A 24658-nucleotide genomic window follows, 5' to 3' on the forward strand; every position below is an offset into this window, starting at 1 on the left:
CTTCTTTATTTCCAATAACAACTTTAGAATCAAGACCACTTTCTTGTTTTCTTTTTTTTTTTTTTTTTCTGGTCACTGGCCTTGGCGATGGCTGATAGCCTCGCTAGTGGCTAGGTGAGCTCAACCTCGCTGCAATGTTGACGTTGTCTTGCCATGGTGAGGTCGACCTTGCGATGGCCCGACGAGGTTGAGTCTTGTTGATGGCTGGGCGAGCTCGACCTAGCCTGATTTGGAAAGGCTTGGCCTCGCCGAGGGTTGGTGATGCTTTGGTGATGTCATTGGCTCTCATTTGGCCGATGACCAGCTAAAGAAAGAAGTAGAAAAAATAACAAAAAAAGAAGAAGAAAAATGTAATACAATTATTAAAAAATAAAAATAAATTCTAAGTTACAAAAGAATTTGATGGCCATACTAAAATGCAAGAATGAAAATTTTGAATAGTTATCAAATGTCTTTAGATGCTCAAAAACTCGTTTAGGGAACATAATGAGACAAAATTATTTCTGAGCAAAAATTGTTCACAAGAACAAAATGGTTATCAAATGCACTTTTATTGGCCAAAATCACAATTCACACCTGGAACAACATTAGCCCTTGGCTCATGAATGCCCATCTCCGTCAGAGATTGTGTTGTGATGCCTTCCTAAATGATAAGCACAATAGCACGGGGGTTAAAGAACAAGAAATGACAGATCCGTGGGTTGGCAAAACTTGTATAGGTGAACGCGTCGTGGTCGATTTAGGCGTCGAGATCTAGCTGGCACGTTGCTCTGATCACATCTATGCACGCGTCGTGGACTGCTGATCGTGAAGGTCAACTGTCGGTGATGGGGCTTATCCCTATAAGCATCATAGTATCTAGGAATGAACTCAGAGCTGCAGTGTGTTTGCCTACATTTCTATGCTTGCTTGTCGCCAGTTACTTTGATCGAGTCTGGGCATAATACATACTCTGAAGGACCGAAAGAATATCAGCAAACTGCAAAAAGATTTCAATTAAGGATAACTGCTGTAGAGACAATTATTCCACTTACAAATATGAGGGTCAGAAAAATAGATCTACGATATGTTCTATGAGTTGGATGTATATAACGGAGACTTCATTCATGGAAACCGGACGGAAACGACCTTCACTTGGATAATAAATACAATGCAATTCCATTAAAATCAGAGAAAATACTATAATATAGCATATGTTACACCTGATCACAATGAGTCAGCACATAATGATTTAAGAATATCATAACGGACATTTATCACTGAAGTTATAGGAAAATGACAGCATGACGGCACCGTTACTCCTGAGTAACGGTGCTCTCCCCACCACAGGTTTTTTCCAAGAAACCATACAACTTGTTTGGTTGGTTCCCTTGAGAAAACTCGAGTCCCACCCAAAGTGGGATTCTTTAGATTAAAAATCAATAAATTAAAGTGAAAACATATTTACTTCTTGATAATTTCATTGTCTATTTGAAAAAGGGAAATGATTATATAATAAACGGTGATTTCTCTGCCTTTAATTTTCCAAGGTAACTAAATTGTTCATCTAGTTACTTTGGGAAAATTGGAATGAAATCTTAGTTATTGGGATTTCCTTTAATCCCTCTAAGCAAACTTTCTTAAATATGAGTATGATAAGACCAAAATAAGAGAAATGATAAACTTGAAAAAAAAAAAAACCCAACGAGACATCCATAACAATATAAAAACTATGACTTGTAACCACTCATGACCACCAATGAGCTGCCGTAACCGCAAGCTTATATTGAGCAGCGATGACCTAGAGCTTCACAACTCAAAACTATAGTGGTTGTGATTGCCGCAATCATGGTTGCCAGAAGCTTAGAGCTTGAGCTCATGTCTATGGCAGCCACAATGGTCCTCCATATCTCTCTCTCTTTCTCTCTCTCTCTATGGTGGCTACAACCATGGTTGTTTTTTTTCATTTATATTGTTTGATGTGGTGCCTTTCGGCTCATAATAATTTTCAACGAATCATAACATGACATGTGTACTTCAGTGTATCATATGTATTTATCAGCGTCTCTATCATTAATTCTGCAATCCATATCAACAAAAATTGACCAGTAAGAGAAGAGTTATAGTGGAAGCAGTATACGTTGACATTTGCCAAAAAGTTGATAGACATTTGTTAATAAATAAATAAAAATGATGGAAGGATTCTTTAAAGAAAAATAAATAAATAAAAACCTTCATTCCATGGAATGTGTTGTTTTTTCATCTAACTTCCTTGTTGAATTAATTAAGGTCATCAAATATAATATTGTCAATGTTTAGATTCCAACAAGAGTCCTATTGGTTGCCCATATCCTTGAAATGGAAATTGTGGCCCACAATCCACCGTCGTCATGGATGATGGTGGTTGTTAGGCTAGTGTCACGGGCCGAGAGTTTCCTTGGCCTCGGAACGACTCGCGGGCGCCTTACGAGCGGAATTTGCCAGGCTAGCCTTCTTTCTATAGTTGTTCCACGAATGATAAGGTGAATGATTCTTCGTGCGAGATCTTACCATGCCCAGCTTTGCTTAGGCGTCTAGTCCATCGAGTGAGTCAGCAGATCTCTTTAGGCACAACAACTGGTTTTGGCTTGCCATGGCCTCGTCAGGAGAGCGGCATCAGCTCCTGACCAGTTTGTGCACGAGAGGCCTACCCCGTTTTTAGAGTTCCTAAGTGATATAATCCTTCTATCCTATAACTCCTAGCACCAACCGTCTTGACGCTACTCCCACGAACCAGTTGTGTTCTACCCTTCTACCCCACACTCTTCACCAGATAACCCCAAGCACCACTCACAAGTGTCACGAGTACGGAAGGATTCACGGACCGTGACATTCTCCCCCACTCAATTCGCAACGCCATTGTTGTGATCTGCTCTGTCACTTCCTTGCGTAAATTAACCATTGATGTGCCACTTTTGGGAATTCACATTGAACGGTTACGCTCACTCAACAAAACAGGTTTTGCTCCACTGGTGGCCTCTTTTGATCTCAGCCGCTTGGCCCTTATCGATCTTTTTGGCAAGTGTGGCATTTTTTGCCAACTGCATCTTTTGACAGCATTATTTCAGCCTAATCAGCATCTTGACCCCAGCAAATGGAGGTTATTTCCTTGTTGAAAACGTGATAGTAGACCTCTTTTTCGAATTCACCGATTGATCTAGGAACGTTATCCCTATTCAGTGAGGATTCAATTATTCTCTAACTTGCATGCCGCTCGACGAGAAACCGACTCGTCTTAGTACCCATCCACTAGAACTTATCAGTTCGACTCACACATGAGCAAGGAGTCTGATTCTCCGACTCGCTCACTTACTGAAGGGATTCATACTCTGATACCACTTGTCACAGGCCGAGAGTTTCCTTGGCCTTGGAATGACCCGCGGGCGCCTGACGAGTGGAATTTGCCAGGCCAGCCTTCTTTCTATAGTTGTTTCACGAATGATACGGTGAATGATTCTTCGTACGAGATCCTACCATGCCCAGTTTCGTTCGGGCGTCTAGTCCATCGAGTGAGATAGCAGATCTTTTTAGGCACAATAATTGGTTTCGGCCTGCCATGGTCTCGTCAGGAGAGTGGCATCAGCTCTTGATCAGTTTGTGCACGGGAAGCCTACCCTGTCTTCAGAGTTCCTAAGTGATATAATCCTTTTATCCTAAAACTCCTAGCACCAACCATCTTGACGCCACTTCCACGGACCAGTTGTGTTCTACCCTTCTGCCCCACACTCTTCACCAGATAACCCCAAGCACCACTCACAAGTGTCACGAGTACGGGAGGATTCATGGACCGTGACACTAGCATCTCCCAAAGTTACATTATCCCATGGAAGGTCAGTCATACAAGGTTGACCTAGTCATTTCGGAAGGCATGCGAATGTTCAGCAATACAGAAGCTGCTACAATAAAAGACCCTAAAGTACAAATGTCTTCAGGAAGTTCTGCAGAATTAAGTAGTCCAAGTATCATGTTCGCCGAATATGTCCTGACTGAAGTCTCAAATGCTCCCCGACCCAAAAAATAAATAAAAAGTCTCAAATGCTCGATTCATTTTCAACCGTTCTTTATGAAAAGAACAAACTCTAGAATACAGTCGGTTAAACTTTAGGATATGCAAGGGAGGAGATAAAAAAAACATGGCCAAAGCCAAGAGCAGAGACAAAAAAGAGAGTGATGATTCTTGAAACATCATCATGACACAGCATGTGCCGTCTTAGTTTAAGAATCTCAGAAAAACGGAGGTGTTTTTATTTGTTTTTGTATTTGGTTAGATATATCTCGGAAGAATATGAACCTGGCGGTAACGGGTTTATAGTACAAACTACGGACGAGCATGCGTGTCAGATCATCTGCATAAACACAAACGAGGTCCCAGGATGCATTTGAGTAGGGGGCTAGACATCAGAGGTCACACCTAAATTAAGCATTTTCTATATATCTATTCGTTAGCAGTTGGGACCATTGATCTATCCACTGCAAAATGTTCCTGGTTTGTCCTGGTCTTGCTGAGGATATGAACTCTTGTTTTCAAATATTCATGTCTTGTTTTCGAGAAACAAGTTCGGAATGCTTTGTGCGGTAGAATAAATTACCCTTCGGAGGTAGATTGGAGAAGTGATTACTTTGTATTTGACATGTCAATCACCTTCTCATGTTCAATGAGAAGTGCCATATCCTTTGATTTACTTTGCCTAGGCATAGATAACATCTGGTTTTCAAAGCAAATACCACTCACGGAATAATTTAGAAGATGTATTAAATCATAAAAGCTTACAGAATATGCCTAATGCTTATAGAAGGAAGTTGAAAGAACATATGGAAATAAATGAAGGGTAAAGAACAGCACTCCACAGACTTTATTATACAGAAAAAGGCACAATCCCCAATTTTTCCCAGCAGCATTCCTTTCAACTTACAAAATACATCATAAGGAGCAAATTGCCATCCTCTTCCTAGGCAGTACTCTTCTAGCAAATGGGAAGGGGGGTGCCATCCCATTCTTTAAGGCATTCCAGCAGAGGATCAATCAACTTACCCTCACACATTGCTGTGAACACCTCGTCGAAATCCTCTCCGGGTGACCGGACCTTCTCTCCGGTTAAGAGCTCGGTTCCCAAATCTGCTCGCACAAACTTGTACAGCGGGTATGACCTGCATTCCCTGATCCTGTTTGGGATAGCTTCATTTCCACTCTCGCAGGCACTCCGGCAATTATCTACCTCTTTAGGCAAAAGGGCCTTCAGCTCCTCCTCGAAAGTACCTATCTTAAGGAAGATGGAAGAGTTCGCTTTCACCTCATCACCATTGGCTAGTGCGTGATCGACGAGCACTTGCCTAAGCTTCTGCATCAATGGGTAAGTCGCACTGCATGGATCATCAATGTATGCGAATACATGTTCACGGTCGACCACTTTGAGCAGATCTTTCTCGCAGAATCTTGACGGATGGAGCTCTCCATTGGGTCCCATGGTTAACACCTTCTTGGCAATCTGGCTTACCGTGTTCTTCACCGTGCTCTTCAAGTTTTCTTCCAAATGCCTCAGGTCTATTGCTTGGCAAAGTGCAACTAGAAAGGCTGATGACATCAGCTGTAGAATCTCGACTGCTTCCGCTGTTTTTCTAGCAGAGATCAATCCCAATGAGTTCACATCCTGGTTGTGTTGCTCAGCACTTTGTACATGATTGGTCACCGGGTTGGCCAGGAATTGAAGCTCAGAGCAATAAGCCGCCATTGTTATCTCTGCACCTTTAAAACCATAATCCAAGCTGGGGTTTCGACCGCCAGAGAGATTAGAAGGCAACCCATTGTTATAGAAGTCATTGACAAGCTCGGAGAATTGTGCAAACATGAGTTTTCCAATAGAAGCTATAGCCAACCGGGTATTGTCCATCGAGACACCAACAGGGGTGCCCTGGAAATTACCGCCATGCAAGGCCTTGTTCCTCGACACATCAATCAAAGGGTTGTCATTAACTGAATTGATCTCTCGCTCAATGGACTTGGTAGATGCGCGGATCACTTCCACCTGAGGACCTAACCACTGAGGCGAAGTCCTCAGCGCGTACCGATCTTGTTTCGGCTTCTGAAGTGGGTCCATATCATGCAACTTCTTGGCCGCCTTGACGTAAGAACTACCATCCAAAATGTGCTCCATGATAGCTGCAGCTTCTATTTGGCCAGGATGATGTTTCAATTTGTGCGTCAAATGGTCAGTGAACTCTGGCTTTCCTTGCATGACTTCAGCAAATATTGCAGACAGAACTTCTGAGAGGACAGTGAGCATATTAGCTTCAAAAAGCACTATGGCAGCTAAGGCAGACCCAACTCCCGTCCCATTCACAAGGGCAAGTCCTTCCTTCGGCTGCAACTCGAAGAATCCACCACTGATCCCAGCGAGCTCAAAGGCTTGTTTGGCCGTGAGGGTCTCCCCAGCGGGTCCGACCGCTTTGGAATTGGGACGTCCCGTCAAAAGACCCGCGATGTAGGAAAAGGGTACCAAGTCACCAGAGGCGGAGATCGAGCCGCGGAGCGGCAAGCACGGCGTGATGCCACTGTTGACGAGCTTGATGAGGGCTTCCAGGATCTCGAATCTGATTCCAGAATAGCCCTGGAGAAGAGTGTTGACTCTCACCAGCATCGCGGCCCTCGTGGCCGACTGTGGCAACGTGTGGCAAGATTCGGTTCCGTTGCCGAACACACCGGCGTTCAAGAATCTGTCAAAGCAAAATTCGAACTTTCAATCACTTGTCGTCATCACATCATTCATAGAATAAGAACACCAAGTAAGCATGATTAATCGACTTCAAATGCTCATTTTCTTTTTCAATGCAGAGGCAGAGTGATCACCCCCGTTTTCGAGTTAGAACACACACGCACTCAAAAGGGATCAAGTTGACAAGTCAAATTCCTCTAGCTTATACATTCTTTCTGCTTCCGCTCTCCCTAGTCCCCACAATATGTCCACCGACAGGATTGGCCCTGGGCTGTATTTTCAGACACGTCATACTTTTCGTCTTGCCTTTCTTTCAAAAAGTGTCGTTGATCACATCAGTTTTTTGTTTTTTTTTTTCTTTCTCTCTCTACCAGCAAACAATAAAAAAAAAATATTGACTTTATGGTGAGCAGATTTTGCTCTTCGGCTTAAGGAAAATCCCAAATATTCAAAGTCGACTTGGGGAAGTAACCTCAAGGTTTGCTCGGGTAGGTGCACTTGTCGACACTTGGTGCACTTGTCACTTGTCGACACTGCTTGACCGCTAAACTAAAAGAAACCACTTTTCCATATATATGAACAGTGTTTTCTTTTTTTAATGTGAAATTTTTTTTCGATAGGTTATGATTACAAAAAGTTATTTGAAAATAAATATTCGGTCGAACAAAATTCGTCTCTTTTGATTAAAATTGTACTTAGCCTTTTCAATAATTACAAATCACTTGAAGTAAAAACGATATTCTATCAAAAAGAAAGTGCGATCCTCTATTTTTTTAAAAATATTTTTGTGCAAAATGCATCTCTTTTCTGTTTAAATTTTTCATCCCCACTTTAATAATTAGAATTCAATTAACATATGTATAATTTGGCGATACCAAAACATGCTACTTTTGCTTAAAAATATTTTAATAAGTGAAAAAAGAAATTGAGCTGATCTAATTTAGCTAATGACAAAGTAAGAAAAGCTAATTAAATGTTTAGGTTATCTTCTATAGCCATTTAGCATCCTTAAAGAAGCTCTGTCAACTTCTTAGGTTAAATCCGTGACGTGATTCCCTGACAAGACGCAAATAACTGTTTCTAATCAATTAATTGAAAGCGATATGCATACATACGATGGAATCTAGCGGAATGGACGTGTGTCCAACATTTTTTACATGATTACCATGTAATGTTACGGTCGCCTAGGGCATGTGCTCCAAATTTCATGGCGTGGTAACTGCTTTTTGGCACGTTCGCCCGGGTTTTTTTTAGCAGTGATTAACTGGGAGGGAGGTTCCTAAAGATCTTTAGGGAAAAGGGATCCCTTCACGAACGACGAAAAGGCAAACCCTCGTCGGGTTTTTGCCGATCGCACAGAACGAAATTTGTCTAATTTGTTCTTCCTTTCGACAGCGAGTACTAAAGTAGAAAGACCAAAAGGGTCAATTTTTTTTTTTTTTTTGATCGTAGATCCGGAAATAATTTCGTAAGTTGGGTATTAAAGTCTAACTATTTATTTCGCTAAAGTTATATTTATTGAGCAATTTAACTACCCCATTTAATGCAAGACCGTTCGTGATGATTATGCGTCGTCTTCGGTTAAAAGACCAGCCACGTAAGCATTCCCACGTCCATTTGGAGTCAAAATTCGTCCTCAGAAAAAAAAGGCGGTACCGAAAAGTAAATAAATAAAAAATAAGAAAAATGAAGCGAGATAAACAAAATAATAAAAAAGTAAATAAAAACTGAGATAAATAGTAAAAAATGACGTACCTGATGAGCTCCTTCTGGAGCGCGCCCCCCTGCTTGGTCCGCCGGTGCGACGTCGCCCCGAATCCGGTCGTCACGCCGTAGCTGTCCGTCCCCTTGCACATGCTCTCCATGATCCACTCCGCGCTGGCCTCGACCCCGGGCCTCGCCGACTCGCACAGCTCCACCGTCAGCCCCGCGCCCCTCGCCGCCGCCGCCGCCTGCGCCACGGTCAGGGTCTCCCCGCCGAGCCGCAGCACCGGCCGCCGGTACTCCCCGACCATCCGCTTCACCTCCTCGAGGTGGCTCCCGGCCAGCGACTCCGCCGCGGCCCCCCAGCCCAGCGGATCATCCCTCGGCTTCGCGGAGCCGTTGCTGCAGGGCAAGGCGTGGCCGTTCCCGTTCTCGTGCGCCGCCGCCGCCACCGCCGCCGCCGCTACTTCCATCTCCGCCGGCCGCGGTCGCAGGTTCGGGTGTCCCGAGAAAGCGAGGGAGAATGGCGAGGGAGAACTGGCTGGGAGAGAGAGAGAGAGAGAGAGAGAGAGAGAGAGAGAGAGGTTCTCCAGCTTTGTGCTGGGAGGGATGGAGGGAGGTTTAAATAGGTAGGGAGAGGAGAGTGGGTGGGTAACGTACCGAAGAGGAGGAGGAGGAGCGTTGGGTGAGCGAGAGGGAGAGGGGGAGATGAGCGCGCGTGTTAGTTGAGGGGGAAGGCCGGCCGTCGGATCTTCATGGGATCGGAGGGGCGGAGATGGGGACACGTGGGATGGGGGGTGGGATTGTGGGGGCCGGGGGACGGACGGACACGAGAGACGCGTGAGGTGGAGGAAGGGAGGGACGCGATGGTTGGGGTTTTCTGTGTTTACCCGTCAAAACGACGGAGGGAGGGAGGGAGGGAGGGAGAGGGGGGAGGTTGGTAGCGTGTATGGTGTAGATACGTGTCACGACACCTCTTTCTCTCCCGCTTATTATTGTTGTTTCTGTGGTGGTGGTGGTGATGGTGGTGACAACTGGCTACGGTGGTGGCGGCGGCCTGTCTACTTGTGCCGCCACGCTGGAGGGGCCGCGGCTCTCGGTTTGAAAGCGACGGATTTCCGACTCTCGTATGGCGGTACCACATGCCCGGTCGGGGAACCTCGGCGGTCCCGACGGTTCGTTTCAGGGCTTGCGAGTACATTCGAGTCCGCGTCGGGCGAAAGATTATTCTAACTGATTTTCTGATTCGGTGGGTTACAAATTAGGGGTACGATTATCGAAAGATATTACTTTTTAGGGAAAGTATTTTTATCGTGTTCATAAATAAAAGTATAATATTCGTTTTGTGTGACTGCCAATGTTAGCATTTCGGAAGTAGGGTGGAAATTTTAGTTGGTTCCAGCGTAAGCCCAGCATTCGGCATTTCCATGCACAGGCTAATGTCTCTTTTGTCCAGTTGCATGTTGCTGCGGGAGATTTTTCCCTAGATTCCGACATTCAGGTGTCCATCAAGGTCCCATGTTTTTCCCGATTTTTGCTTATTAACCCCCCTCGTTCACTTTTTCATCATCTAGCGATCATGATCAATTTTCAGTCTTCCCTTGTTTCGACACCGAGGCATAAGCTTTAGAGGACTTAAGACGGCACTGTGTAATTTGACGAAAGATTTTTGTAATATCTTTTTATAAGAGAACTTGAGATCAAGGTCATGCAATTACCGGGTACTATTTCTGCTAAGAGAGTAGTTATGTTGCGGCTGGGCAGCAGCGGCGCGATGGCGCGCCTTTTACGCATTCATGGAAGAATTAAGATAGAATTCAGATAAAAAAATAAAAACAAATGGAAAACCCCGATCCCATCCCTTCCCCCACCCTCCGCTAGCCTCTCATGGTCCGTCACAATCGCTTTAGCTGTCAGTGATTCTAGCTTGCGGCCCTCCGACCACTGAAAAAAGTACAAAAAAAATCCCTAAATCTATTGCAGTCATGCCGATTCAATTATAAACTTTTCAATTGTACCAATTGAGTCATAATTTTTTTTACGATTTGCCAATATAGTTAATCTAATCAATTTTGGCTAGAAATCATTGATATAGATGTTTGCTATCCTATATCTTACATGATCGGAGCTGACATGAATAATTTTATAATTTTCTCAAATTCTTTTGAATTTTTATTACTTTTTTTCCTTTTCTTTATTTTTTCCTAACCGTGGGCTGGCGAGGTTGCCGGTCGACCATTGCCGGCCATGGGTGGTCTAAATGAGGGTGTCATGGCCCTCACTAGCCACGGGCATGGGCCTTTTGCGCATGGCATCCGTCCTCGCCCAAGATCATCCAGTGCATTTAAATCAAACTATTTTGACACTAGTTTCATATCAAATGTATCTCAGATTGAAGGATCCATTTCCAGTTGAACTCCCAATTCAGATCCAAAGTCAGATCGGAGTCCCGAAGGTTTGTCAGGAAATAAATTCCATCTGAATTAATCAAACCTCGAAGCATGCCGAGACTCTTCTTAAATTTCCTCTTTTTATACTTCCAATGTCGGAATGGTGTATCTATCAACGAAAGCTCCAAGGAATTGATTTTCACCGAAATACAACCTCCAAAATCTCAAATCCCCATAAAAGCGGATCTATCAATTCATTACAACGCTTCCCCATTTGGCATTAATTCAGAACTAGCACGCAAAGCAGGTCACCAAAGGATCATCAACCTAATAATCATTAATATCTCATCACGTGCGTGTACGTCAAGATGCACAGTTTGGTTTTGATTAATTAATTAATCGAATAAGATCGTCAAAGATTAACTTTTTTTTTTTTTTTTTTTTTATAGTAGAAAATGAAAATGAGAATGTGTGTTTAATGGGGGTGGATGGGGCTGGTGTGACATTCACTCTCACCTAACTCGCTCCAAGCCCGAAACGTGCACACCTTCTCGTACATGCATGCAACCAACCACGCGATCGGGGCAGAAACGTAAGCGTGGCTCGGAACGATCCCCTCTTTATGTCCACTTAATTCGATGAATAGAGTTGACCTGGACCGACACTTGCGATATGAAAGTACGCAGTATATTTATCGACATGTCCCCATTCCCTAGCAAGAGAATTTTTTTAGAAAAGGACAGAAGAATGGAAGGAAAGCTATAAGGAGATTGTTCGAAAGTCCTAAAAATCTATTATACGGCGGCTAATTCAACCGTAAATTTTTTAATCGAACTAATTTAGTAATTAATTTTTTACGATTATATCAAGTTAATTTTTCTGGTCAATTTTATTTGAAAATCACCGATGGATAATTTTTGTCTTTTTTCTTAAAAAATTAAATTTATACTTTTTTTTTCTTTCTTTTGTGGTTGATAATCAACCATGATTGGCAATTGGCCAATAGGCGAGGATCCTCCTCATCGGATCTGGCAAGGGCTGTCCTCGCCCAAGTTGCAAGGGTCGAGCCCTTGTTGGCCCTCATCCGTGACCGGTCATTGGCCATGGCTTAGTACTAGCCATAGGCCAAAAAAAGAAAAAGAAAAAAAAAGAGAGAACTAAAATAAAAAGAAATGAAAGGAAAAAAAAGAAAAAAATTCATAATTTCTTTTTTAAAATGAAAAAATTATCCGTGTCAACATCAGTTACGCCACCTAGGACAGTTAGTGGCCAGCTCACACTCACGTTAGCGATTTTTAGTTAAAATTGGCTGAAACGATTGAATTATCAAATTGTTGAAATGTTTAGATTAAATTGACATAATCGATATATTTATAATTGAATTGGCTGCCGTAAGAAGGTTTAGGATTTTTTGGACAATTTTTCCAATGAACCATAGTGGTGCCATCATTTTTGTAGTCTTTTAGTAAGTGTATGAAATTTTATATATATATATTTATATAACAACTCTTCACATATTAATCCTTAATTATGTGGGTGTCCTCAGTAGTACGGTCAAGCCATTTTTTAAAAAATATGGCCAGATACAGTAACCATATATTTCAACATCAAGCGAGGAGCGTTACGTTTTTCGAGCTTCGTCTCGAAATGTACACAAGCTCATCTCATATTTCGATACTGTATTATTATTGCCCTAAACGCTAGACAATCATCTTTGGATTTTATGAAGCCACATCACTCAAATTAAAATGTTTTGCAAACTAAAACCGTACGCTAGAAAAAAATGGGGCACGGAATAACCAAATCAGGTGCGTCGAATGGACGTAAAGCTATTGGGATTATCCTATTGAGAACTTATTTCCTGAGGTGAATATGTCAAAATGGGGAAAAGTACAAAAAAAAAAAAATCATAATTACATTTGTGTGAATTCTATTCTAAACTTTTTAATTTGATCAATTTAGTTATAAACTTTTTGCATTTGTGTTAATTAAGTTTATTCGACTATAATTGAAAATTATTGATGTTGACGTTAACCATCTTACGTGACATGATTTACATAAGATAGTCGGCGTTGACGTTAATATTTTTGATAATTTTTTGTTTTTTTCCTTTCATTTTTTTTTTTTCTCTTGAATTTTGTTGGATGAGGAGGCCCTTGCCAGATCGACAAGGTGGCTAGGCCATCGTGACCTCGCTCTTTGTCGGTGGGACCAAGAAGGCACTTCGCGCCCTTGCTTGTAGCTGATGAGGCCACAGTGGCCTCACCTAGGGCCTTTGCGACTTACCAACTTTGGACAAGGCAGCCCTCATTGGTGAGGTCACCAGCTAACATGAAAGGAAAAAAAAAAAAGAAAGAAAAAAAAAAAAAAAATTCATTTTTTTTTTAAAATTGTAAAATTTGTCAATGTCAATGTTGGTTATACCATGTAAGACGGCCGATGCTCACATCAGTAATTTCTGGCCAAAATTAGGCTGGATGAACTCAATTGGCATAAATACAAAAGATTTACGATTACATCAGTCTAATTGAAAAATTTATAATTGAGTTAACACTAATGCAATATGTTAATGACTTTTTTTTGGTACTTTTCATGTCAAACTTGCTCATCCATTTTAGAATTCTGTTACGTTATAGGAGGATAATTTTCTAAACTTAAGGTAAGCACATAACTTTTCAATCCTAAGACCTTAGACTATCGAGGAACGACACTAGTTACATCGCATGCATCCGGACACTGTCCTTTCGTGATCGACGACGAGTGATTACTCCTTCCTATGCAATTGACGTGGCGGCAGAGTCGAGATTTTCTGTATTTCATTAGCTGTATGTAACGCACATAATACTCTCCTTTGCTTAGGTCGAAGGTCAACCTGCACGTGAGCTCGGTGCTTCAGCATTTTGAAGTTACGTGCATGCACATGCATGGGTCACCCGTTACGAACTACTAGTCCGAAGGAACGAACGAGGTCATCAGGATGATGATTCGTCGCCGCTCCGGACAGCGCCGCCCCTCGGGTAGGTCGAGAGAAACGTGGTACGGGAGAGACACCAAACATGGGTTGGGATCCGGGGTAGATGCGAAGGTGCGGCCTTTGGACCATGCGTGCCCGTTGGTACTAGTCGTTGTCGTCGTTTAACGTTCCGACGGGGGAGAGCACTCGTTCTCTTCCTTAGGGAGTAAGCATTGACGGATTGTCTCTAGGGCGGGCGCAAATTGCGATATCCCGTGTCGTGTTGACGTGGCGGCTTGGGGAACCAGACAAGGAACTGGTTTTTTCTGTTCGTGAGATGAAGAGACGCGCGATTAGTTTCGTGATGTCGAGTTTCGGTTGCACATGAGCCGAAACGATAGCTTTACCTTTAAGGAAACTGATGGATGCTCAGAATACGACGAATCGAAACTATGTCTCGCTCAAAGTTGCATCGTACTTATTACATCTTAGCCCACTAGTTTTTGAAGAGAAAATTATTCAAAATGTCATAAATTTACTGTATTGCACCTAATTCACTTATAAAATTTCCAATTTGGCCAATTAGGCATAACCGATTTGACAATTTTCAAATGAAATTCTTCCGGCCAATTTTGGCCACAATTTCCTTAGGTGGCCATGGACCATCCTATATGATATAGTTAGAACTATTTTTGTTATTTTTATAAAAATTTGTGAAGCTTTTTATTCTTTTCTTTTCTTGTTGTTCATCTTCCCAAATAGTGGGGGCAAAAAAAGAAAAAGGAAGAAGAGAAAAAAAATAAATATAAAAATTTAGAAACTTTAGAAAAATTGTAAAAGTAGTTTAATTGGCCGTGCCATATAGGATAGTTAGCGTCCATATCAAAGATTTTCCATTGAAAGGACTATATTGAAAAATTGTAAAAAATTAGAACTAAATTGGCTGACGATAAAAGCTTTGGTAAAAGTGTCAAGTGCACTAATGTTGACATACAAACGATTATTATACAAAATGATATCGAAAATTATGATCAATGATCGAACGTGGTAGGTAGATGTTCATTTACAGTTTATCATGATGTAGACCTACATTAGTATGACTTGAATTTGCTTCTGCCAAATGATGCATGGTGGAACAATGCTTGGTTCGGATTATTCGTCACCATCGACGGAATTTCGAACTTAGGGTTTTCACCCTAGATATATGTTGTTGACTTTTTTTCGCCCACTTTTCTAGAGTTATGTACTCCAGGTTTTCGGACTTCAAGGAGAACTTTGTTTCTTTAATGAATTCTCATCTATTGAGAAAAGAACGCACTAACATATTATTGTGTCGGGTGTTTAAATATGATCGGCTTATTTGATCATCTGTTAACAATTTAGGGTGGTTACACCAAATTAATCTTTGTTTTGTAAAAAATCTCAAATTGATACTCACGACACATTTATCATAAGTTAATTTTTCATTTCACTTGAATTAGATTGGTGTAAATATGTTATAGATGCAAGTTTGACTTTTTTGTGAGACGAAAATTAATTTAGAATAAATGTGTTATGTGATCCATGATTTGACACCGTTATACTATTAACCATATTATTTATCACGTCATTCTAAAACGTAGCAGAGAACACACTGAAAAAAAAGGTCAATTCTCATTGCTTATGGTATTGGCTTCTTTACTCAGTTCTAAATCTCTAGAACTCCAAATATTTCTGACATGCCTATCAAGAAACCTTTATGTCGACTTTTCAATCTTTATGTGAGAGCTCAATCGGCAGACATTTGAAAATGACGGTATAAAAGCCTTTACAAGTTCATTTCAAAGAGACTCTAAAATAATCGGTAGCTAATGTAGATGAGAAAATTGTCCAAGAAGTCCTAAATCTATTATATTTTTGCTAATTTAGTTATAAAACTTTCAATTTTATTAATCGAATTCTAAACTTTTTCATATTTTACCAATTGAGTGTATTTGATCAATTAACCATAAATTATTGACATGGACGTTGGGTCGTCTAGCTTGGCGGTACCGATGTTGACAATTTCATAATTTTAAAAAAAATTATAAATCTTTCTTGCTTTTTTTTTCCCCCTAAGTCTGATGAGGGTCACCTGCCAACCCTTGTTGGTCATAGGCAAGAGCCGTTTGTTGGCAAGGGTGTGGCCTTTGCTAGATTTGGGTGAGCGCAGGGACCTTTGCCTAGGCCCTTGCCTAGTAACTGATGCTGACCCTTATTGAACTTGGTAGGAAAAAAAGGAAAAGAAAGAAAAATGAAATAGAAAAAATCATTTTAAAAAATTATAAAAAATTATCTACATTAGTGTTAGCCATTCCATGTGGCATTATTGATGTTAATGTTAGCAATTTTCGATTAAATTTGACTGGATTGACTTAATTGACATAACGTGAAAAAGATTTAGTATCCAATTGGTAAAATGAAAAACTTTAAATTTAATTCGCAATAGTGTAGTAAGTTAAGAACTTTTTGGACAATTTTCCTAATGCAAACTCCTCTCTCTTTAAATGAAAGAGATCTCATGAACTTATCATAACTGTAACAATCAAGAGGTTATGAAAAATATATGTCTCTTTATTTGTATATATCTAAAAACCTAAAATATTAGGACAGTTGATAGCGGTTAGCCATGAATTTCACATTGTTTTCCAAATGAAGAATCACCGTAGCTCAAGAATATCTCCCTTTTTGTTTCCTTCCCTTGATCTGGGCGCAATGATTCCTGTAGTACGATAAAACTCATCTCGCGAGCTCAACTGAAGCTGTTCTTGTCAACCCGAAATCACGCCTTAGCAAGAAAGCTAGAATTTGTCAACGTCAAGGAGCTTTGTCAGCACCGGCTTGTCAAAATGTGCTTTGGCATGTTCTGTCGCGTCTGGACGAGAAGGAGACAGAGACAAGCGTTTGCAGTTCGTATGGACTGTAAGAGCGAGAGGGGGACGGAGATTTGGTAGAGGTCACGAGGTCAACCTACCGAGCACGTGCCATCAAACCCCAACTCCCTCTCAAGGCCTCGTGCCTCGTGGGATTTGCTATCTTGAATTGTTATCTTTCGTTCAGACATGTGTTCTTGTTTCCGGGCCACCGGTCAAGCGGGTCAGCAAGGCCCGGACCGACCCGAGAGTAATTGGGAATCGAAGAATGTCCCGAAAAAGAGAGGTAGAATAGTGAAAAATAATTTATTTACCCTCTAAAGATCCCCCTAGAGTCATAGCCAGCCACAGGCCGAACTTCGTGAATTATAATTTGAAAGGGCAATGGATAAATAAAGTGTGATGCTTCTAAAGTTCGAAATTGAAAGAGTGATCCATGATATATTGAACGGTGGGGGTAATTAATTTCAAATGAGTTCTAAAATAGGAACTGGGAACAAATTTGTTAGTTTCTGGACCTTAAGTTCTTAAATATACTCAGTAACCAGCTCATTTTATATTTTTGATAAATATCAAATTCTTTTTTTTTTAAATATAAAAGTCACACGACTTTACCACAAAAAATATATTTGTTTGGTTAAGTGATTATATTGTTATTTCTCCATGTTTACTTTTCAAGCACTTTTTCTTCTCTTCCAAAATAGGCTTCGGAATTGATTTGGAGCCATTCACCCCTGCTTTCAAAGTAGAAAACAAGCAAAATGTGAGGAAGAAACCTTTCAACCAATACCTATTGATCTCATAACTCCTCTTAGATAAAAAGTAATTAGGTTCGAACTAGACTGAACCGATTCGTGTCATTCCCTAGGGAAAAAAATGCATGCGAATTTGCCCCGCAAGCAAGAAGAGGCACCTTGTGAATCCATCTCAATGTCGACCGAGAGATAGATCGAGTAGACCCACTGATGGGCCATCGATCCGATGGGGGTGGGGATGAGTGATATGTGGTTGTGCGGGCTGCGGCGTGGAGGCCCCTACAGCACTTAAAGCTCAGGCAGCCAGGGTGGCGAGCCGAGACCGGGCTGCATCAAAGCGCGCGCCCATGCTCACACGCACTCTCTCTCTCTCTACCCTTCCTTGGGTTTCGCACCATATGAATTGGGCCTTACGACCAAAAGAGAATTGGGCTTGATGGGCCTTCTGTAGCCGGCCTTGTGGCTCTCCTCTTCTGGTTCTTCTTCCCAGCCCGTTGCAAGCAGGTACGGCCCAAAGCCCACTTTCAAAAACTCCCCACGAAAATTCCGTCGCCAAACCCAAATCTTCTTTTATTTTTTTTCCAGGCACGAACCGTCGCCGCCGCTTCTTACCGTACGAGTTCGAGCTCCGAAAGAGGAGCACCGCAGTCGTTCCGACGAGGATGGCCGGCGGAGCGAGCGCGACGGCGCCCTCGACGTACTCGCCGTCGCCGAACCAGAAGAAGAAGCCGCCGCTCTTCAAGGACGGCGACCTCGACTGGGTCCGCCCCGACGGCCGCGAATTTCACCAGTGCCGGCCCGCTTGTAAGCCAACGTGTTTATTGTATATTTCTGGCGTCGCTGGAGCGCGGCGGTGCCGCCTCTTTCTGTTCTTTTGCGGAGTTGCTGGTTGCTGTTCTCACATGTGTTTTGCTTTGTTCCATTGATTTTTGATGGGAGGCGCTGGTTTGAGTTGGGAAATATGTGGAATCTGGTTTAAAGCTCTATTCTGTTGAGCTCTATTCTATTGTAATGAACTGGTGCGAAGGAGCGATGGGGTAGAGGTAGAACAGAGAGAGAGAGAGAGAGAGAGAGAGAGAGAGAGAGAGAGAGTGAGAGGGAAGATGGGAAGAGAGAAACTAGGGAGGAGGGACAGAAAGGAGAGATGGATTCTACGTATTTACGTTGGACAGTGATTTGAATGCTTGGATCATAATGATTGTGCTCTTATAATTGAACTCGTAAAATGGAGATAACCGGACTAAGCATGACTTGGTTCCTCAAGTGGCTTGTTGCTGTGCTGTGCGCAACGTCTCGGTTGGCAATTTTACTAGGTAGGCTTTGTGTGAGTTGTCTTGGGCTTATTTCGTAGCTTTGAGGTTTACCTCAGCTGACACATGGGACTCGATCACAGAATCCCCAATTGAATTGGACAATGATCCTGTCTCGATCGTCCAATTGTTGGAAATACTGTTTTTTTTTTTTTTTTTTTTTTTTTTTCTGTATATCCCACTTAAAGCTCAATCATAGAATTGCCAAATGAATTGGACATGGATGAAAGACTAGATCTCAAGTCCAGCTTAGAGAAGAATGCTCGAGCCTCCCATCACATTAATCGTTATAGGAATAGGAAATTTGTCCTTAGAAATCAATGCATGTAATTCTCCAAAATCTGCATACTAAGCCTAATCTGCTTTTACCCGTCAAAGCATTTAATTGTCAATCAGCAAGCATGTATAAATATTAATGACCTTTTGACAATTGAGATGGGATCCAGGTCTTATTTCTTTGAGAATTCTATGGCCGAGGTCAATGTTTTCGCTGAGGTGAAGCCTAGCTATTAAGGAGGGCCTAGATAGCACACACGAACCCTAGTTAGTGAATGGCTCAGGTAAGAAGTGTATAACAATGCAATTAGGCCCATGAGAAACAAAGTTTGCCTATTAGTATGCCTCCTTTTCATGAGATGGTTGTAAGAGAATATAGCTCATGGCAATGGATCTGTCTGGATAATTGACAAAAGAGTCTATTTAGAGTCTTCTCTCCTTTTAGTTTCCATCACTAATTTCCGTTTTCTCCTCTTTATAGCCTTCATTTGCCCTTTAGGTTGTAACTCATACGGTCATGCCTCCATCTCCACCTCTGCTGAGATAGTGTTAAATTGCTTAGATTGCATTTCTGACTGGGGTAGCATGGCACCTGCAACAGATGCTAGATCCCTTTTTGCTTCAATATTGGTTGTTTTCTGGCTAGTTTGGCTATTTGGTGTACTTTTTTTGTTGAATGGATGATTGACAGTGAATTTGGACTGGTGGGAACGCTATCTAGGTTTAGATGCAGGCTACTGAAGATAGGGATTTTGTATAAGTGGTTTATTTTTCTTCTTCATGGCTTCTAGCCTTCTTAGAATTTGGCTTATCCAAATACTCGGGGAAAGGTCGTTTATTGTAGATTTTCCGCAGTTGTTTCAGTTCATCTTTGAGTCCGCTTATGAAGCTAGACTCAAGAGTATTTCTCAGGTCTCCCATGATTCAGTTCTGACATGAGGAATTAAATAATGTTGAATTTTTCTTTATGCTTTCTACTGCCCCAGTCTATTACAACTTATTTAACTCATCTAGCTTTGGGCTAATTTTCAGAACTTGCAGTTTAACTTCTGGAAATGTATCTCATTAGATTTTTTAACTTGCAGTTTTCAGAACTGGCGCAGTTAATGCTGCTGCTGGATCTGCTTATGCTGAATTTGGCAATACCAAAGTCATAGTATCAGTGTGAGTTATATTTCAACTTAAAGCAATGTACATTTGGTAATCTTCAGAATGTTGATAAGATTAGATGCTGATGGCTGAATCTTCTAAAAGGACCTGCATTTGACCTTATTATTTCTTTCCTACGTGCCTGCTTCTGCATGTAGCTTTTTGTCAGTTGCATGTTTTTTACACTCTTTTTATCTATTCATTCATAAAATGATGGTGCATCTTTTGAGCGGGTGCATCGTAGTGATTTATGGTGGGAGTATAATACACCTGATAACTATGATGTCGCACGTGATAATGATGATGTCATTCAGGTTGTGACAGTGAAAGAAATAAGAAGGGCTGTATTTTCTTTGTTATAATAGAGGCACACTCTCAGCTGCAGGGACATTGATAAAAGTTGCATGTCAAATAAGATGATTCCTGGAGTTGCCTTCAATATTGATATGTGATTCAAGGGAATGCTGCAATTCCACTTGCCAAAAGATAATAAAGAATCCTATTTGCTAACTCATGGTTCCTGCTAGTTGATTGAATCATATACTACTTCGTCATGTGGGTTATGACATCCTTTTATCCTACATCTCTGATGACATCATTTGACCCTTTTTTCTTTGTTGGTTTTTAAGAATCTTGTCAATCCTTAAGACTCTTGGTGGAATGAGAACTTAACATCTGTGTTGGTCTTGTTTCAGATTTGGCCCCAGAGAAAGTAAAAAGGCAATGATGTACAGTGATATGGGCCGATTGAACTGTAATGTCAGTTATACGACTTTTGCCACTGCAGTTAGGGGACAGGTTGATATTATGACGTGCACAAATCTTGCGTAATTCCCACACGGCCTCAATTTCTCTTATCTAATTAACAAGAAGTTTTATTAGGTTTTGGATCAGAAAGAGTCCTCGTCGATGCTTCATAAAGCTTTGGAGGGTGCAATTAGGTTGGAAACTTTTCCGAAGACAACTGTTGATGTATTTGCACTGGTTTTGGAATCTGGCGGGAGTGAGTTATCCTTTCCTGTTAATTGAATGCTAATAAAAGAACTTGAACAAATGGAGACGAGTATTGGAAACTTCTTTTGCATTCTCATGCATATTATGTGTCTTATACCACATCGCTGCTTGCAGCCTTATCCTGACCATCTTGTCTTTGTTTCTAGGTGATTTGCCTGTGGTAATATCTTGTGCTAGTCTTGCCTTGGCAGATGCTGGAATTATGCTCTATGATCTTGTGACTGCTGTTTCTGTGGTATGCATCTTATTAGTTGATAAATTTATTTCTTTACTGAAGCTTTTCACTTCAAATGTAATGCATAATACTTGCCGATTGGAAAACAATGCTTATAAACAAGAGTAGGAGAGACTGCATAAAGGAACTTAAACTAATAAGTGCTTTCTGATCGTAAAATATAGCAAAAGTAGTATCTGGGGTCTGGTGATAAGGAAAATCTAACCATGACTGAACTTTGATAAGCAGCACCTAGGTACTTGAAAACCTTAGGTAGGTTATTTGGTTACTCTTTTTCCCATTTGATCTTATTAATTGTTATGTCTTCGGGTCTTTGGATTGTTTTTTAATTAGCATGATGTCTCCTAGGATGTAGTCATTATTGACTGAATGACATGATCTCTTTTTGTTCGTCAGTGGTTTTCCACAACATGAGCTTATTTAAGTCTCCCCTTGTTCCTTTCTCTGCTGTGTTTGTTTCATGGCCAGTCTTGTTTGGGTCCAAATCTTGTCATCGATCCGATATCAGAAGAAGAAAGCTACCAAGATGGAAGTCTGATGATAACTTGCATGCCTTCTCGTTATGAAGTCACCCAGCTAACCATCACTGGAGAATGGTCGAGCGCAAGGATAAATGAGGTAAGAGAGTCTGAATTGGACAAATTGGTCAACCCTGAAGATCAACCAACCCCAAAGGGTCTAAAATCTATAGGAATGAATTGACATTAGGATAAATGAGGTAGCTTGTTCTTTGAATTGAATGGACAATTTTCCATACATGAAGAAACTAAATTTCCAAATTCCTTTCCGGGCCATTTCCTATGAATGAAACCAGTCAAAAGCAAACTGGAAGCACATAAACCCATGAAAGCTTATAAGAACTTCTATGTAAGTAGAATTTATTACTGCGTTACTCGGCTGCTTTTTCTTAGCTACTTGTGGTGAGTTCTTTGGCTTTGAGAGGTATTTCAGTCTATTGGACTGCTTGTACATGTTAGCAGCTGCTCTCATTTGTTTTTATGAAAGTGTAGCAGCAATTGCAAAAAGTTTGCAGGAAAGCATATGTTTTACGTAAAATCTCTATCATTCAGGTTTCTGGTTTCCTGCATTGGCAAGCATGATAAGCATTTCAAAACTGAACCTTTATGTTTGGTTCCCTAAAATATTCTTTGGATCTGGAGTCTTGCTTGTACTTGCGCAGTCGTGCTTTAGCAATTCTTTTTACCCGAACTTTAGCCTTTATGATTTTCGTAAAAACTCCATTTTGTTCTGGCGATCACGGAAATGGAAAGTCATTAAACACTGACGTTGCATTTACAACAGGCTATGCAGCTTTGCCTTGATGCCTGCTCAAAGCTCGGGAAGGTCATGAGATCATGCTTGAAAGAAGCTGCTTCCGCATCCGAGGAGAGTTGAAACCTTCTTTGTTTTTTGGCGTCACTCATTTACATTATTTTTGTCTGTTTGTTATTGCATAGTTTGTAGAGATCGCAAGCCTTCTTTTTCAAGACGAAAAAGATGTCGAGATGCTAATATCTTTCAATAGAAAATTTTGGTCGGGTCACCGGAGCATGCATGTAATCTACCTGTTCCCTGGCTTCCTAGTTCTTGAGCTATATATATATATATATTTGAACAACATGAGTCGAGACCAGGAGCTGTTGATTTTAATTGTTACATCCTTGTTGCCATTAAAGCTTGTGATGTTACAACGAGAGGGCTCATCTTCGTCTTCGGATGGTAGCTTCTACAGGAAGGGTTTTGTATGAACTTTTACTTTTGTTTTCTACGTCGATTGCGCATTTTGATTTTTTTGTTGTTTTTAAAATCCTAGACAATTGGAACTTTCACAATATGCAAATGGTAACATCTAGGTTCACATATAATTTTTTTTTCATAATTCTTTTTGGAGATTTTGAAATAAAATATTAAAAAAAGCAATTCTTATTTAAACTTATAGAGCATTTTGAAATAGCTACTAATGGAGAGTTGACCCACGCATGGTGTAACATATAATTTTTTAAATTCGACACTTAGATAATAATTTTGCAAATTCGCATGTCGGGAGAGATGGATATGCTACCTCAGTAGCAAACAAAAAATATAATTAAAAATAGTCTGCCCCTGGAAAAAAATAAAAATAAGATATGGGATTGATTCAGCCCGCCTTTTATGCTTGTCTCGATTAATATTATTTTTCTCTTTTCTCTTGACTGAAATTTAACAAAGGAATTTAAATAATTGCTTATGACACCATTCAAAAATTAAAAAAAAGAAAATAGTGAAGAACCAACGGCTCAATTGAAGAAGAGCCTACCAAACGCACTCAGTTATTTTTTCAACATATAGTTTTGGAATGACACTTGATGAATCAAAATCTTTATTCTTTTTAATGCTTCGAATTATTTTTTTTTCCCAAGAATATAACAGTGGTGATAAAGGTACGGTGCAGCCCCTCTCCCGAGGATCAAATGCCAGCAAAACAAAGGGATCGAATTCCTCCTGTGAAAGCTATGTTCACCCTTCAGTTATTAAGGTTGACCCCAAGGAAAGTGCATTAGGAAAAAACAAAAGGGAAATTTCGAAAGTGATTGTGGTTTTCCCCCCACGGCAAAATGCCGGGATGGTAGGTTAGGCGATCCTCGCTCAATTTTACCATAGAGGATTTGACAGTTATGATGAAATATTCTATTTGAGTCTACGTCCAAAATGATGAGTTTGTCATTGACAAATTGCCAACTATTAAAGTGCAAGTGCGTATAAAAAGCCAAAGGCTCATCTCAACCCTATGTTCCTTAATATATGAAAATAACTTAATTCTTCTTTCCCTTGCTCAAGCTTGCTAGCGTTGTGCTTACTCTTACCTAGGTCAAGTGAGAGCCGACATTAATCTCGTTGGCTCACGGCCGATGAATCAAAAAAAAAAAAAAACTTCAAGAAAGATGGCGACCCCCTCTCTTAATGTTTTCTTCTTTTCCTTTTTTTCTTTTGATTTTTTGTCAATATTGAATTTTTTTTTATGATTTTTCTTTTCCAAGTTTCCAAATTTACGGTTGACGTGGCACGTCGTCGGCATTACAAGGCAGCCACATCAGCCTCAACTTGCCGCTTAAACTGGTTAATAAGAAACTTTCCTGTTTTGATTCGATGTTTGAGATTATTATATTTCTTTCTTCCTTTTTTTTTTGCTTGTTCAGGTTGGCACAATTCTTTTAGGCCCCACATGCATGACAGATTTCGAAATTTCGTACAAAGAAAAAGCGTATAAAAAAGA

The 24658-nt window shown here is 40.8% G+C and overlaps 2 protein-coding genes across 2 annotated transcripts; one reads left to right on the top strand and one right to left on the bottom strand.

The window, feature by feature from the left end:
- Positions 1-4746: 4746 nt before the first annotated feature.
- LOC104421642 (phenylalanine ammonia-lyase) lies at positions 4747-9028 on the bottom strand. Its single transcript, XM_010033665.3, has 2 exons — positions 8484-9028; positions 4747-6729 (listed from the first exon to the last, which is right to left on the bottom strand). Exons 1-2 carry the CDS (start codon positions 8903-8905, stop codon positions 4983-4985), a joined length of 2169 nt encoding a protein of 722 aa, XP_010031967.2. The 5' UTR covers positions 8906-9028; the 3' UTR covers positions 4747-4982.
- Positions 9029-18019: 8991 nt separating this feature from the next.
- LOC104421643 (exosome complex component RRP41-like) lies at positions 18020-23025 on the top strand. Its single transcript, XM_010033666.3, has 7 exons — positions 18020-18225; positions 20093-20171; positions 20852-20954; positions 21039-21159; positions 21317-21405; positions 21874-22023; positions 22708-23025. The coding sequence occupies exons 1-7, from the start codon at positions 18084-18086 to the stop codon at positions 22798-22800; spliced, it is 777 nt and encodes a 258-aa protein (XP_010031968.1). The 5' UTR covers positions 18020-18083; the 3' UTR covers positions 22801-23025.
- The last annotated feature ends 1633 nt before the right edge of the window (positions 23026-24658 follow it).

The sequence above is a fragment of the Eucalyptus grandis genome, chromosome 10 (assembly GCF_016545825.1).
Source record: "Eucalyptus grandis isolate ANBG69807.140 chromosome 10, ASM1654582v1, whole genome shotgun sequence".
Classification (NCBI taxonomy): domain Eukaryota; kingdom Viridiplantae; phylum Streptophyta; class Magnoliopsida; order Myrtales; family Myrtaceae; genus Eucalyptus; species Eucalyptus grandis.